The sequence below is a fragment of the Ahaetulla prasina genome, chromosome 2, assembly GCF_028640845.1.
Source record: "Ahaetulla prasina isolate Xishuangbanna chromosome 2, ASM2864084v1, whole genome shotgun sequence".
Classification (NCBI taxonomy): Eukaryota; Metazoa; Chordata; class Lepidosauria; order Squamata; family Colubridae; genus Ahaetulla; species Ahaetulla prasina.
The window spans coordinates 217,416,047-217,430,240 of NC_080540.1; the positions used below are offsets into that span (position 1 = coordinate 217,416,047).

Consider the following 14,194-nt stretch of genomic DNA (forward strand, 5'->3'; position numbering starts at 1 on the left):
TTTTGCAAAATAAACTTTTATAGTGTAGTAAATATCCCTGTATTAAATGTAGCAGTATAAATTCTATCGTAATACAAAATTGCCATTTGATATATTCATAAATAAATAGAATAATGCCCTTTACCTATCTAATAGCACAATGCTATGCAAATCCGAATGAATTCAGCAGAATTGATCCCTGGTAAATATACATAGAATTGTAGCTTCACAAAGTATTAATTCTTTTGGCTACAATTTTGTGTGTAATATATGGGAATAAGTCTCACTGAACACAGCAGGAGTTTCTTCTCTAAAGTAAGGAAGCCTAGGATTGCTGTGCTGGGTTTCTCAGAGGCTGCCTTCATCATAATCATTTTAAAGGAGAGATGAAAAGGTCTGTTACTAGATCAAAACGGCATCTAATAAAGGATAGTTTCCTCTAATAGCGCCAGATTAGATCAGAAGTTAGCAGAACAAAGCAAATAGCATTTTACAAGCAACAAGAAAAGGGGCGGGGGAAGCCACATATCCTCCTTGTATGGAAAAAAGCAGATCTATCCATTTTGCCTTGCTCCCTTCTTCAATTCCAAATTAAACATCCAAAACCTTCATATTCCTTGACTAAGAGAAACAAGGCTGTTTGGAGATTGCAGGCTTCTGATGATAGTATCTCTTTACCTTGAGAATAAAGTTGTTTTGCTGCAGGAGACAAGCTGGCAGAAGTGCGGTGATAGCATAAGACAGATTGTTACATAGGTAGTTATAAGGTTAGTTGTTATAAAAGTCTACTCTAAAGTCATCAAAATAGTTATTTTTCCCTTCTCCCCATCTTAGATGTTTAAATCTTTTCTCTGACTTTCCCCCAGTAATAATAGCAACAGTTATAATGCAAATATCCTTTAAGGTTTCCAGGACTGTCAATTGTATTATTTTAAATACACCTATAACTATGTCTTTGATTATGTATGTGTGTATTTATTTACTGCATTTCAGTCCTCTCACTTTAGATTTATTCTGGTTTGGGAGAAGTTGTCATTTTACAGCACAGATGAAAATCAACAATATATCTAGATGTTTTTGTGTTTCAATATGTTGAACTTAGTTTTCATAGGCTTTTCATCTGTATCAATATTTGATACAAGTGCATTTATATATATTTTTTAATTTCACGATACCAAGGTTCCCCACCCCGACCCCGAGAGCTCAAGAAATATATCAGGGAATCTTCCTTAAATTAGAATTGCTTCTAAACCACAGCTACACAAAGTAGGATGGGCTGACAAAGAATAGAGCAACATTTTCCAAAGAGCTCTGTGGTCAGTTGGGATTTGAACAATGGTCTCTATGGTGCTATAACGATTAGGCTGTATTGTCTCTAGTCCTTTACAGGTATTTCAGGATGAAGTGTGTCCAACAGATTTCCCTTTCGTGTTCCCAGCCATGCATGTTCACATACACACATTCTCTTGCCAACTCTTCATGTCACAGACTGATGTTGCATTTAACTGTAAGCAAGCAAGCAATTAATAATCCTGGATGTACTTTTAATCCATGAAAATTTAGTTCATTACGCTGTTCTGGGTGTCTCCATATATATTTGTTTACAACAACATTATTTTTCCTGATGGATTTTTTTTTCCTGTAGTAAAACTTCTTGTGCAAGATTAATGACAAAATAGAAATGTCTGATCCTGTTATCTGCTGCAAGAATTCCCCTCTACTGGTTGGGTTAAAGCTGCCCGGATCTGAGGACTTTTCATCCGTTCTCTTGGATGGGGTAGCATTTCCCAATTAAGGGTGTGGTACAGTCTGAGGGTCCTCTTGGACTCACGTCTCCTGCTCAAAATAGCAGGTGGCAATTCTATCCAACTCTACCCTTTGCTTAGCTCTATCTGGTGCACTAGTTCAGGAAGGTTTTCAGTGGGTCACTCAAGCTTAAGTCACCTCAAGATTTGATTTCCAGTACACTCTACATGGGCTAGCCTTGAAAATATGGGCCGTGGTAGCTCAGGCTGGTAAGAAGCCTGTTATTAGAACACAGCAGCCTGCAATTACTGCAGGTTCAAGCCCGGCCCAAGGTTGACTCAGCCTTCCATCCTTTATAAGGTAGGTAAAATGAGGACCCAGATTGTTGGGGGGGGGCAATAAGTTGACTTTGTAAATATACAAATAGAATGAGACTATTGCCTTATACACTGTAAGCCGCCCTGAGTCTTCGGAGAAGGGTGGGATATAAATGTAAATTTAAAAAAAACTATGGAAAGTTTCCACCGCAGAATGCAGTGATTTGGGCATTGAAGGGCAGTATGTTCATATGATACATCTCTTCCATGAGCTGCACTGGTTATCAGTCTGCTTCTAGGTGCAATTCAAGTTACTGGTTATTACCTATAAAAGTCTTCATGGCATGTGGGCAGATTATTTAAGGAACCGCCCATGGTTTCTGCACAGCCGGTACCTGCTAGCAGAGTTGACATGCTCTGAGTCACTTCACTTCAATTAAACAATGTCAGCTAGTGAGACCCAGGAAGCCACTTTCTCTGTTGTGGCACCCATCCTTTGGAATGAGATTCCCCTGAAATCTGGGGCTCCCAGCCTGTTCGCATTTCATAAAACCTTGCAGTCGTGGTTTTTTCTCCCTCTTGTTATTTTTATTTTGTCTGTATTTTGTGTCTGGAGCCCATCTTGGTTTTGGTTTGCATTGGTTTTCATGTTATTTGTAAACTGCCTAGAGTTATTTAGACTCAGACAGTATCTAAATTAAAATAAATAGCTTAATGTGAACATGTCACATTATACTAAACCCAGAGCCATCTTTATAACTAGATTTAATATTAAGCTGGGTATAGCGTTTATTTGTTACGGCGGTAAGTATAGATGTTTCTGTGCTGTTTCAATCAGGCAACTCTAGGCAGCTTGTAATAAATAATTAAAAATGGTCAAATATAGTAAAAACAATAGGAACTATCAGCATAAATTCAACAATATATTGCATCTTGTAATAACCAAGCAGACAGATCCATTCCAACTCAGATGCATCACCCATTCTTGTCACAATCACCAAATTGACATCTAAAAAGCTGTTATGTTAAAAAGTTTAAATACTAGGAGTAAAGGTATGGGAGGGCATAACAGAGTTTTTGCTTGTATTTTGATGCCTTGTTTCATTTTGCTGTGTTTCTTATAAACAGACGTGGTTTCACCCACCTGTTGGTTCCCATCTCTTGTGTTCCTGCTTCTTTGCCAATGCTTTATATGTTATATTATTTCTTCCAAAAATACACTTCAGTTGTTGAAATCTGGGTCTTCTTTTTTTTTTGTGCTTTGCTTTCTATGATTATTACTTACAGAATTCTTTTGGGGAAGAGGCTGTTATAATGCTTGGAAGTAATGGTCGGATTCATTTGTGCTTTTATGCAGGAGTTTCAAGAGGTGTGGGGTTTATCCGGTTTGACAAGCGGATTGAAGCTGAAGAAGCCATCAAGGGCTTAAATGGGCAGAAACCTCCCGGGGCCACGGAGCCCATCACTGTAAAGTTTGCCAACAATCCAAGCCAAAAAACAAATCAGGCCATCCTCTCCCAGCTGTACCAGTCTCCAAATAGGAGGTATCCAGGACCTCTTGCTCAGCAGGCTCAACGTTTTAGGTATGTGGAACTGTACGTTGTTTCTTATCTCAACCATTCTGGATTTTTTTCCCCCAACCAGTATCACTGTAGAAATATATTTTCCTCACATGAGAACTGTTGGTTGTTAAATTTAATATCTGACAGGCATAGCAGAAAAATACTTTTGAGGTACTGCCATCTGTTGGTAGCTATAAAAAGAAGAGAGTTTTATTTAGGTAGGTAGTAATATTTAACTGGAAACTATCTATCGTTCAATTTGCAAGATGCTTTTAGGGATATTGGTTAAACTGTTACAATAAGACGTTTCTACAGAGTAGAAAAACCTGTCTAAATCCTGTTTCTATACCAAGTCTTCTTTACTTTGAAAGAAATCCTTTTTTTTTTCCCTCCCTGCAGTGGAGTCTCAGTAATTATTCTGCATCCTTTTTGGAATGGGGAGAAATTGGTTTTTTCCCCAGTAGTTTTCCATTATTTTGTATGGATCTCTCTTTTCATGACACACAGTGCTATAAGCCATACGTTTCTCTCTCTGATATTTTAATGCGCTGAAAAAGACAGATGGCGTGAATTGAAACAAATACTGTATTAATCTACATTCGCTAACTGCTTGGGGCTTTTATTTCAGTGTTGTTTTATGAAAGATTTGTGTTCGAGAGTGGGAGAGATCAAGAGAGGGGATAAACAGGCTTATTTTGAACTTGATGCTATTTTCCTGTGTGAATGCAAGAGGGAGAGAGAGAGATTAGTTGTGCTTATTAAGTAGTAGAAAAGCTCAGATAAACTTTGTTTTATAGAAACTTTGGGACTTAAATTCAAAAAACGAACAACGTGCTTATTTAAACACCTGGCCAATGGCAGTCTCACCTTAACAACTTAACCCAAACAGCTTCTTTGCATGTTTGTTATATTAATTTGTTCACCCAGGAAAAAAAACAAACATCCATTCTAGTGAACCATTCTGTTGGAGCAGGGGGAAAAAACCCAAATGTTTTTTTTTTTATTATTCAGTATTCAGTGGATTTCTGGAGTATTCAGTTTCTGCTCTGTTTTTGTTGTTCAAAGGATATTCTGTGAAGCCGCTGAATATTGAATAAAAGTAGACTTGCCCTTTCTCCATAGGCAGACTGCCTGCTCCAGAACTGAGTGCCAGGGCAGAGTTAGCAATGGTCAGAAGAAGAATTCCAGATTGCCTCGTGCCTGAAGTAAGGCCACTGGGGAATTGTTGCTGCACTGACATGAAAAAGAGGTAAATGAACTTTTTCAGAAATAGCTGGTGCCAGGGTTGGGGCACGCAATCTCCAGTGGCCTTAAAAAACCCTGACTAGATCTTTCTCACAATGCCATGGGCTGCCGGCTTATCGTCTAAAGTAGGGCTGGGCAAGTATGGCCCCTTTATGACCTATGGACTTCAACTCCCAGAATTCCTGAGCCAGCATGCTGGCTCAGGAATTCTGGGAGTTGAAGTCCATAGGTCATAAAGGGGCCATAGTTGCCCAGCCCTGGTCTAAAGGATGTTCATTATATCAGTGGCGGTGGTAGATGACTCTGAAGGGGATAGGCCCTGAATGCTGGAAATGTGCGTTACAGGTTCGGAAATGGAGGAATGAATCCCAAGGTTGCCATTTGTTTTTGACCGCGTTTTCCATTCCACAAAAATAGACTTCACTGCATTTCTTTTCATTTTCTTTTTAAAGCAGCACATTAGATCATGTTGTCTAGAGCAATTTTAACATCGAATGTTAAGGATTGCTTGAGTTTTTAATCCGTTCTGCTCTGGTGATTTGTCAAATAAAAGAGCCATGTATTCCAAACGAGAACGGTGTTGCTTGCTCAGTTTATATTAACTTAGGCATTGTTCGGGTTTCTCTCTGAAATTTAGGAAGGCATGGCTCCACACACAAAATGTAGAAGAGTTTGTGTGTGTGTGTTTATGTGTTTGCATAGATTTTAAAGAGCTTACCTTTGTAGTTGTCTTCGATGGGTATCTGATCCTTAGCTAGTGTACTAGATCAAGCTCTAGTATACTGAGACAAATAAATTATGCTTGCCATTGCTGTACTCTTACTACTGTTGTTAGTCAGAATTTTAAAGTCAGTTAAAGAAAGCTTGAGGGCCTCAGGCTGGGAAAGTATATGCGTATTTTGTAACTCTCTGTTTTTTTGGCACCGGCTCTGATAAGCACCAGACTTCAAGCAGAATCTCACATAAAATGGCAACTTTAGCTTGAGTACGCAACTTGAGTCTTGATGACTGTTGTTAGGTGATTTTATTATTCATGCCATTCTGTGAATTAAAATCTGGATCTTTAGAACGCTGGAAAGTATTTCCACAAGTCGTACGTTACCAAAAAGGTTTTGCAGATAGTCCTCAACTTACGAACACAATTGCTAAATGAGTTTTGCCCCATTTTACGACCCTTCTTGCCACAGTTGTTGTGGGACCCCTGCAATTGATAAGTTAGTAACACAGTTGTTAAATGAATCTAGCTTCCCCATTGACTTTGCTTGTAAGAAGGTCACAAAAGATGATCACATGAGCCTGGGACACTGCAACCATCATAAATACTGCCTGAATTTTGATCATGGGGATGCTGCAGACTTTTGCTGCAAAGATCGTAAGTGTGAAAAATGGTTGTGTCATTTTTTTTCAGTGCTGTTGTAACTTCAAACAGTCACTAAATGAACTATTGTAGTCTATGAGTGTACAGACAAGATTAAATGTGTTGATTTGGATATTTTTTCCAGAAAACAATCCTCAGTGATGAATTTCATTGTAATATAAAACCAAACCAGTTGTATTCAACTGGTTGAAAGACTTGTGTTCACATGCCAACAATCCCAGGTGAAATTAATAATTATTAGAATTTGGCATTAAAACAGAAGGTGAAATATTTATATCTTGTATTGAAGTGAGACGACTGAGTCAAAGAATATGATTTTTTTCTGTGTCTTTCAAGGGTTTCCTTAAGGATAGTCATTTCAGTGCATGGTGCTTGATAAGGCAGATAAAATTGCTCAAAAGGTTGAAGCTTGGAAGTATTAGAGGTGTATGAATTGTACTAGAAGCTTTAAATGGATATCCTCTGAAATACATCCTAAGATCTCAGAATAGGGGTCTTCTAGGTCTTCCACCAGCACGGAAAGAACAGTCATTAAGATGCTTGATACAATATGTTGTTATATGTTGCTTACTTGGTCTCTTCTAGTAAATAAAAACAATTCCTTGGATTGCCATTATCAAGAGTGTTGATAGTTTAATAAAGCTGTGATTCAGGTTAGCTTTGGCAGGGGAGCCAACCTTTTCTGTGGGCAGATGTACGTTTTTTGGAAATTACTATTGAGAACGACAATGAACAAGGGAGCAATAATGCAAGGAAGTCAGCAGAGGGCACAGTGCTGAAATTTGTTATTCTTTTCCCCTGCTTTGGGGGTATTTTCCACTGTTTCATTATTGGAGGTTTATTTCCTGACAAAAAGACAGAAGTAAATTGCATCACTTCTTCTTTTTTCTTTTTTTGTCAGAATGTTAAGTTCCTTCTAGGGAGTTTAAGAGAAGGAGCAGAGCTGGTACTAAATCCAGTCTGTGAAAAGCTCATTCTGAGTGAAACCAATAATAATATTAAATCAGTAGTTTTAACTCATGCCATTGCGTATCTACCTGCAGCTGCCTAAAGAAGATGCTAAAAATGTCAGCTAATCTTAGCAGGTTAATTATTTGCAGCAACCAAAGTAGCATTTTAATGTCTGACTAGATTCCACTTCTAAACATACGACATTGAAAAAATGCTATTGTTCCTTATTTCACATTGGGAAACAAATTAATATATAAACTTGTACAAGCATAATTTTTTTAAAAAGATCTGTACATTTTCCTGCCTGGATTTGTTTTGGAAATGCAAAAGCAACTGAAACCCTAATTCAGTCTGTGATTTGTTAAGGAAGCTACCATTATACAAAGTTGTTTTTTTTTTAAAAAAAAAATGGCAATTCATATTTCACCAGTGCTAGCTTGCTGTTCAGACATTAATACTTGCTTAACATCCTGGATATGGAGATGGTAGGATTCAAATTATTGGCTACTGTTATTCACAAAAATAGATAGATGGAGACTGTTTTAATGGTAACTTCTATACACATGATGGCGAACCTATTTATTTATTTTTATTTATTTATTTATTATTCAAATTTGTATACCGCCCTATCTCCCGAAGGACTCAGGGCGGTTCACAGGCACATAAAAACATTTATATACAAATTAAGATAATCATTAAAAAACTTATTCTAATGCCCAATTATTAAAAGATCTAAATATGAATATTAAAAAAAACCAATTTAAAAACCCCTATAAATTTAACATCTAAGCCAGTCCTGCACAGATGAATAAATGTGTCTTGAGCTCGCGACGGAAGGTTCGGAGGTCCAGAAGTTGACAGAGTCCTGGGGGGAGTTCGTTCCAGAGGGTGGGAGCCCCCACAGAGAAGGCCCTTCCCCTGGGCGTCGCCAGACGACACTGCCTAGCTGACGGCACCCTGAGGAGTCCCTCTCTGTGAGAGCGCACGGGTCGGTGAGAGGTATTCGGTAGCAGTAGGCACAGGTGGCACACGTAGCCATATCAGGGGCATGCGAGCTCAGCTCCGGTGAGCATGCGCATACCAGCCAGCTGATTTTTGGGCCTTCTGAGCCCACCGGAAGTAGGGAAACAGGCTGTTTCCTGTCTCCAGAGGCCTCGGGGGGTGGTGGGGAAGGCCCATTTTTCTCTCCCCCCAGGCTCCAGAGCCTTTGTAGGAGCTTGGGGAGGGTAAAACGGCCTTCCTCACCCCCTGGAGGCCTTCTGAAGGCTGGAAACGGCCTGTTTGCCAACTTCTGGAAGTCAGCAAGCGGGCCTTTCTGGTCTCCAGGGAGGTAGGGAAGGCCATTTTTGCCCTCCCCAAGCTCCTACAAAGGCTCTGGAGGCTGAGGAGAGAGGAAAAACAGGCCCACCGGGCCAGGAACAGGGATGTCGCATGTGCGGGGGCGGGGTGTATAGCATTATGGATGTGGGCATGCGTGCGCGCGACCCCCCCCAACCCCTGCTGCTGGCACGCGATGGCAAAAAGGTTAGCCATCACTGTTCTATACAATTCTTACTACTTGGTAATGGATGTCAAGGACGGTTTTGTTAGAAGCTGTGTGCTTTACAATAAAGCTCCTGAAATTAGAAGTAGTTAAATGGAAGCAGTGCTACTGTTAAAGCAAAATAATGTTCTATCTTCACTAAAATATTGCAAGAGGAAAAGACTCAGTCTTAAAAGAATTACAATACAGTAATTCAAAAGCAGTATTCCCTCTTGTGAATATCTTCCCATTCTTTATTCTCTTGAGGAACCTAAATGTGTGATAATTTGTATTCATCTGGTTGAAAGACTTGAGTTCACATGCCAACAATTCCAGGTGAAATTGATAATTATTAGAATTTTGTATTAAAACATAAATATTGCCAGTCACCTTATTGTTAAAAGTTGTATCTTTGTTCCCAAACTGGTAAAATACATATTTCGATGCATTCAAAAATAATTTGATTTATCATCTTATGGACATCTTTTTAGCTGGTTGATGTGTAAGTATTAGCTGAAATACCGATTTAAAAAAAAAAAAAACCGTCAATTTACAATCTGGTTTAGAAACCTGTAAAGCACACATCCCATTAATGAATATCAGTACTTCTCAAGTGATCTTCTCTCCCTTTCGTGCAATTGTTAATTAATAGCCAACGTATTTTAGATTTAGGGAATGGAAGACTTTTAATAACTGGCCAAAATAACCTGTTATAAAAATAAGAGCGTTTTATTGAGCTCTATATTTGCTTCTACTTAAGCAAAATAAATCATATCTAATTATCAATATCTGAAGATAGCAGAAGTTAAGCCTAGATTTTGAATTTGTTATTAGGAGGTTTAACTGCAGAAATCATGACTGTTGTGTGCCATGTAAAGTTGACTGAAAAGCTAGCCAAAATATTCCATATTTGTTTCTCCCCGTTATTATTTGAACAAAGGACATTTTGGTTTGCTTTCAGTGATAAGTTGATAAATAATATGGAACAATCTTAATGTTTTTCATCATCAGATTCTCCCCCCGCCTCCCATGTTAATTAAGCCAGAAGCAATTTTTAAATCATTTTACATCTCTTAGATAGGTGAATTCCTTCCTGGAATGATGAAGATGGTGACGACCATATAGAAAGCAGAATTTGGGTTGGAATAAAGCCATATCAGGATATTTGAGATCTTGATACAATTTCTTTGTCGTTTGGAAGGCTGTAGCCAGAAATAAAAATCAAGATGAGATTCGTAAATGGGGAGAATTGTCTGAGTGTACATACCATATTTTCTTTTAAAATGTGTGGTATGCATGTTGACTGTACCTCTACATAATTATCTAGGAATTTAAAGCTATTATATATTATGTCACAGCTAAAGCTGTTCTAGTTTTGAAAGTAATGACTCAGCATTCATGTGAGTGTTCCTGAAGGAAAGTTTTCAGTTTATATGATAAAAATTCTTGCATTTTCCACTCAGTTGCAGTAAACTAGATTGCTTACTTATTTTTCTGAATTTCAGAATCAGGATACTGACAGATTGTTGAACTTCAGCATTTTCTTCTGATATAACCATCATAAGTGTGTTTTAAAGGACAATAACAGTTATAGCATACAAAGTTTAGACAAAAGAAAAATTGGCAGCAACTTTAAATGTAACAGTCCACAATCTAGTCTAACCAAGCACTGCAGCACCAGATGTTCTTTTCCTTAGGAAAGGCTGTGTATATTTACATTCTCTTGTAAGTTGCACGTTGTAGCTTTTCTGAAAGTGGGGGAAATGCATCTAAAATATCTCTTAATGTGAATTTAAAAGAAAATGGGATCCACTTTTGCAATGCATTTGTCCTCATAACTTGTCTTTAAAGATGGCAATCACTTTAATTAACTGAGGAATATAGTTAATATTATAGAACATAGTTAATATTATAGCCTGACATGCTTTGATTTCTCAGCAATTATTTAAATCCAGCATTACTCTAAACATCATTTGCATTACATTGGAGCAAAAAACTACTTGGTTTGTAAGAAGTTCATATTTTGTGATAAATCAAATATTTAAGATTTTTAAAAAATGGGATTCATTTTGTTCTTTTATGCTGAAATGGTAGATTTCTAACATAGCTGCAGTTTCTGGCAGTAGATGCCTAAATCTTACCAGCTTAAAATGTATAGAGCATCAAGATAATTTTGTAATCATATATTCATAATCTAAAGTTTTGAGAAATAAAATTGCTATTAGATTTTCTGCAGAATAATGTTATATATGCACTGTTTTTCACATACTTTTCATTCATTCATCCCAACGAGTTTTCAGAGAAAGGCATGAAAATATTGGCAAAATTGTTTAGTCTTTGGAGTTCATATTTCTACAAGGATCGCTATATTAAATATAGCATCTGAACTAAATTAATGTGCATATTGTATCACTTCAGATATACCTAATGGTCTTGCTTATCCAGAATTAAAAGACTCAGTCTGAGTGCCTTTTTTTTACATAATTACATAATGTCAGCTGAACTTAGATAAGTAATATAAGATATAAGTTATATCCAATTAATTATATTTATTACATACTCATACTTACATATATGCTTATATATTGTATAATTATTTCATGCTTATGCTTATATATACTGTGTGACAAAAATAAATAAAAATAAATAAATAAAACTTGAAGCTATATTTATGAGAATTCTTGGACAGTATCTCTTCAGCAAAATCCAAGCAATGCCAATGTATAATCATTGCACAAGTGCAATTTTGCATAAAGTGCAGTTCAGAAAATCTAGCAACATAACATAATCAAAGTAAAAGACTGAAAGGTTAAATAAACTTTTGCTAAATGTGTTTTGCAGGTTGGACAATCTGCTCAATATGGCTTACGGAGTAAAGAGGTAATAACAAATTAGATCCATAATTAACTTTACTAATAACTTATTGTTTGAACTAAAAGTATTGGTACTTCATGTTTTCTATATTGAGTGATCTTTGCATGTACAGAGGTTAAACAATCATTTGTTTCCATTTATCACTTACTTTATCAGCTTTCTAGCATTGTTTAGGGTACCCAGTATCTGCATTTAAATGACTTATTTGGGAGTCTTTTGTATCAGTCTTTCACTTTGAAAGAATATGGACATTTTATAGATTCAAAGGACATTTTAATAATGTCCACCCACCAGGTGTGTGTTTCTTTAGTCATCTTCTGTCTCTACAACAAGCAGATACAGGTTTGGAGCTACATTAAGGTTACCATATCAAGTATGTTATATAACCTAAAAGGTTAAGAAGAAGGTTATAATAATTCCATAAGGCCATTTGAAGCTTGAGTTTTAAGAATGTATGTTTTATGTAGGATTTGTTCATCTGTTTGTTTTATCAAATTTAGATAGCTGCCCATTTGGCCAAAGGCGACTCAGGGATCTACATAACAATAAATAAACCAAAACGTAGATGTAACATCAGAAATCTCTGAAGCTATTTTTTTCTGTTGAATAAGTGTTCAGTTGTGTTAAATAATTCGCTAAATCCATGGTGAAACAACACAATAAATATGAACAATATAATGAACTATTGAAGGCAATACATTTGTACTTTTTACTTTTTCACCATTCTGTTATTAATATAATTTCCTTTTGAAATTTTTTTTTACATAGAGATGAGTTAGTATTTTACTAAGGTTTTTAAAAGGAACTGAACAAATGATTCCTGAAACTGAATACTAGCACTACAAACAAAACTCTTGCTGTTCCTTTCTCTTTTTAAAAAAAGATATTGCTAGCCATTCCTTAGCTAAAGTAATAGAGATTTCCCTCTGATGGTGTCTATCTAAAAGCACAACATGAAGTTTTAGTAGATGGATTCTCTCAACAGCCCCTCTCTGCAGCCCATGTTCTGGAGAATTGGTATCTAGACCCATGGGGGATGGGCAGGGTAGAGCCACTCACTTGTTAATAGATACAGAATTTTGAACAAAACTTGTTGTTAAAATTAAAGCGCTTAGGTTTTACATAATATTTTTGTTTATATTATTCCCTACACACAAAAAGCAAATTCTCAGGAACCTTGGTTAATCACATTCCAAAGGTGGCAATTGCAATATTCTTTAGGCTTTCTAATAGCTGACTACAGTTTGCTTTTCTCATATCATCATTGAAAGTAATTGAATTAGTCAGCTTATCTGCAGCCCAGGCAAAAAGCAGAATAATCTGACTTGAGAAAGGTTTAACCACAGAACATCACAGCAACTATATTTTATTGTTCACAGGCATGCATAAGCGCACCAGCGTGCCTACCTCCCTGTCCTAATGTTTTCTTTTATTCATACCCTTTACATGTGTTTATAATTATGTTTACACTTGTATCTGTCATAAAATACATGCTTGACGAAAATAAAAAAAATAAATAAAATAAATAAACAAACAAACAAATAAATTAATTAATTAAATAAATAAATAAATAGTATTAAAGTCACATAAGTGGCTCATACCTTTGGTCAAATGGCACTATAACACTAATCAAGTGTTGTTTTTTTTAACAAAAATATTTTTATCCTGCCTTTGTTGTTTTTATCAATAACTCAAGGTGACAAAAACATCTCTTCCTGTTTTCCCCACAACTGCCCTATGAGGTGGATTGTGCTGAAGGAGAGTCATCCGAAGTCACCCAGCTGGCTTTCATGCCTAAGGCAGAACTAGAACTCAGAGTCTCCTTGTTTTCTAGGTCAGCATCTTAACCACTACACCAGACTACCTTTGCATATGTCTATAAATAATGTAACAAAAATGCATACTTGAAGGAAGAAACAATTGATCCACGAGATGTAGGCAGAAAGGCCTTTGGTTTAAGTTTCTTAAAGCATGCTGATATATAAAAAATAGATTCTAATCTTGAAAAAAGTTTTCTTCTAAAAAAAGAATTTTGTCTTTTTTTTTTTTTTTACCCTTTTGCATTGGTTAGCAGGTTTTCTCCGATGACCATTGATGGAATGACCAGTTTGGCTGGGATCAATATCCCAGGACACGCGGGAACCGGATGGTGCATTTTTGTGTACAATTTAGCTCCTGATGCAGACGAGAGCATCCTGTGGCAAATGTTCGGACCCTTCGGAGCCGTGACAAATGTGAAGGTTATCCGCGACTTCAACACAAACAAGTGCAAAGGTTTTGGATTTGTGACTATGACAAACTATGATGAGGCCGCCATGGCAATAGCCAGCCTGAATGGATATCGCCTTGGAGACAGAGTCTTGCAGGTTTCCTTTAAAACAAACAAAACGCACAAAGCCTAATGAGGTGTCCTCAGCCCAATTTATATTTGAAAACTATTCGACAAAGGCAAGTTAAAAGAAACTTTATACATTAGTAAATGTCTTTGTAAGTCAGTGTTGAGATGGGGGAATAACAGACTAGCATCCTAAGAAATATTGCGAGATTTTTTATTGCTAGTATTTGAATTAAACTTCTTAAATATCCTATGTTTGAAATATGGACAAGAGGTACAGGGTTT

At 36.7% G+C, this 14,194-nt stretch overlaps 1 protein-coding gene across 8 annotated transcripts in view; it reads left to right on the forward strand.

The window, feature by feature from the left end:
- Window positions 1–13,976, forward strand: part of ELAVL2 (ELAV like RNA binding protein 2) — a 79,370-nt gene extending 65,394 nt beyond the window's left edge. For 2 of the 8 annotated variants that reach the window (XM_058168774.1, XM_058168776.1), the window contains exons 5-7: window positions 3,400–3,625; window positions 11,542–11,580; window positions 13,646–13,976. In XM_058168774.1, coding sequence (XP_058024757.1) covers window positions 3,400–3,625; window positions 11,542–11,580; window positions 13,646–13,976 — 596 coding nt within the window. Of the gene's footprint in view, window positions 1–3,399; window positions 3,626–11,541; window positions 11,581–13,627 lie in introns of all 8 variants that reach the window. The other 6 variants (XM_058168775.1, XM_058168777.1, XM_058168780.1 and 3 more) reach the window with 5 other exon arrangements.
- Window positions 13,977–14,194: the final 218 nt, after the last annotated feature.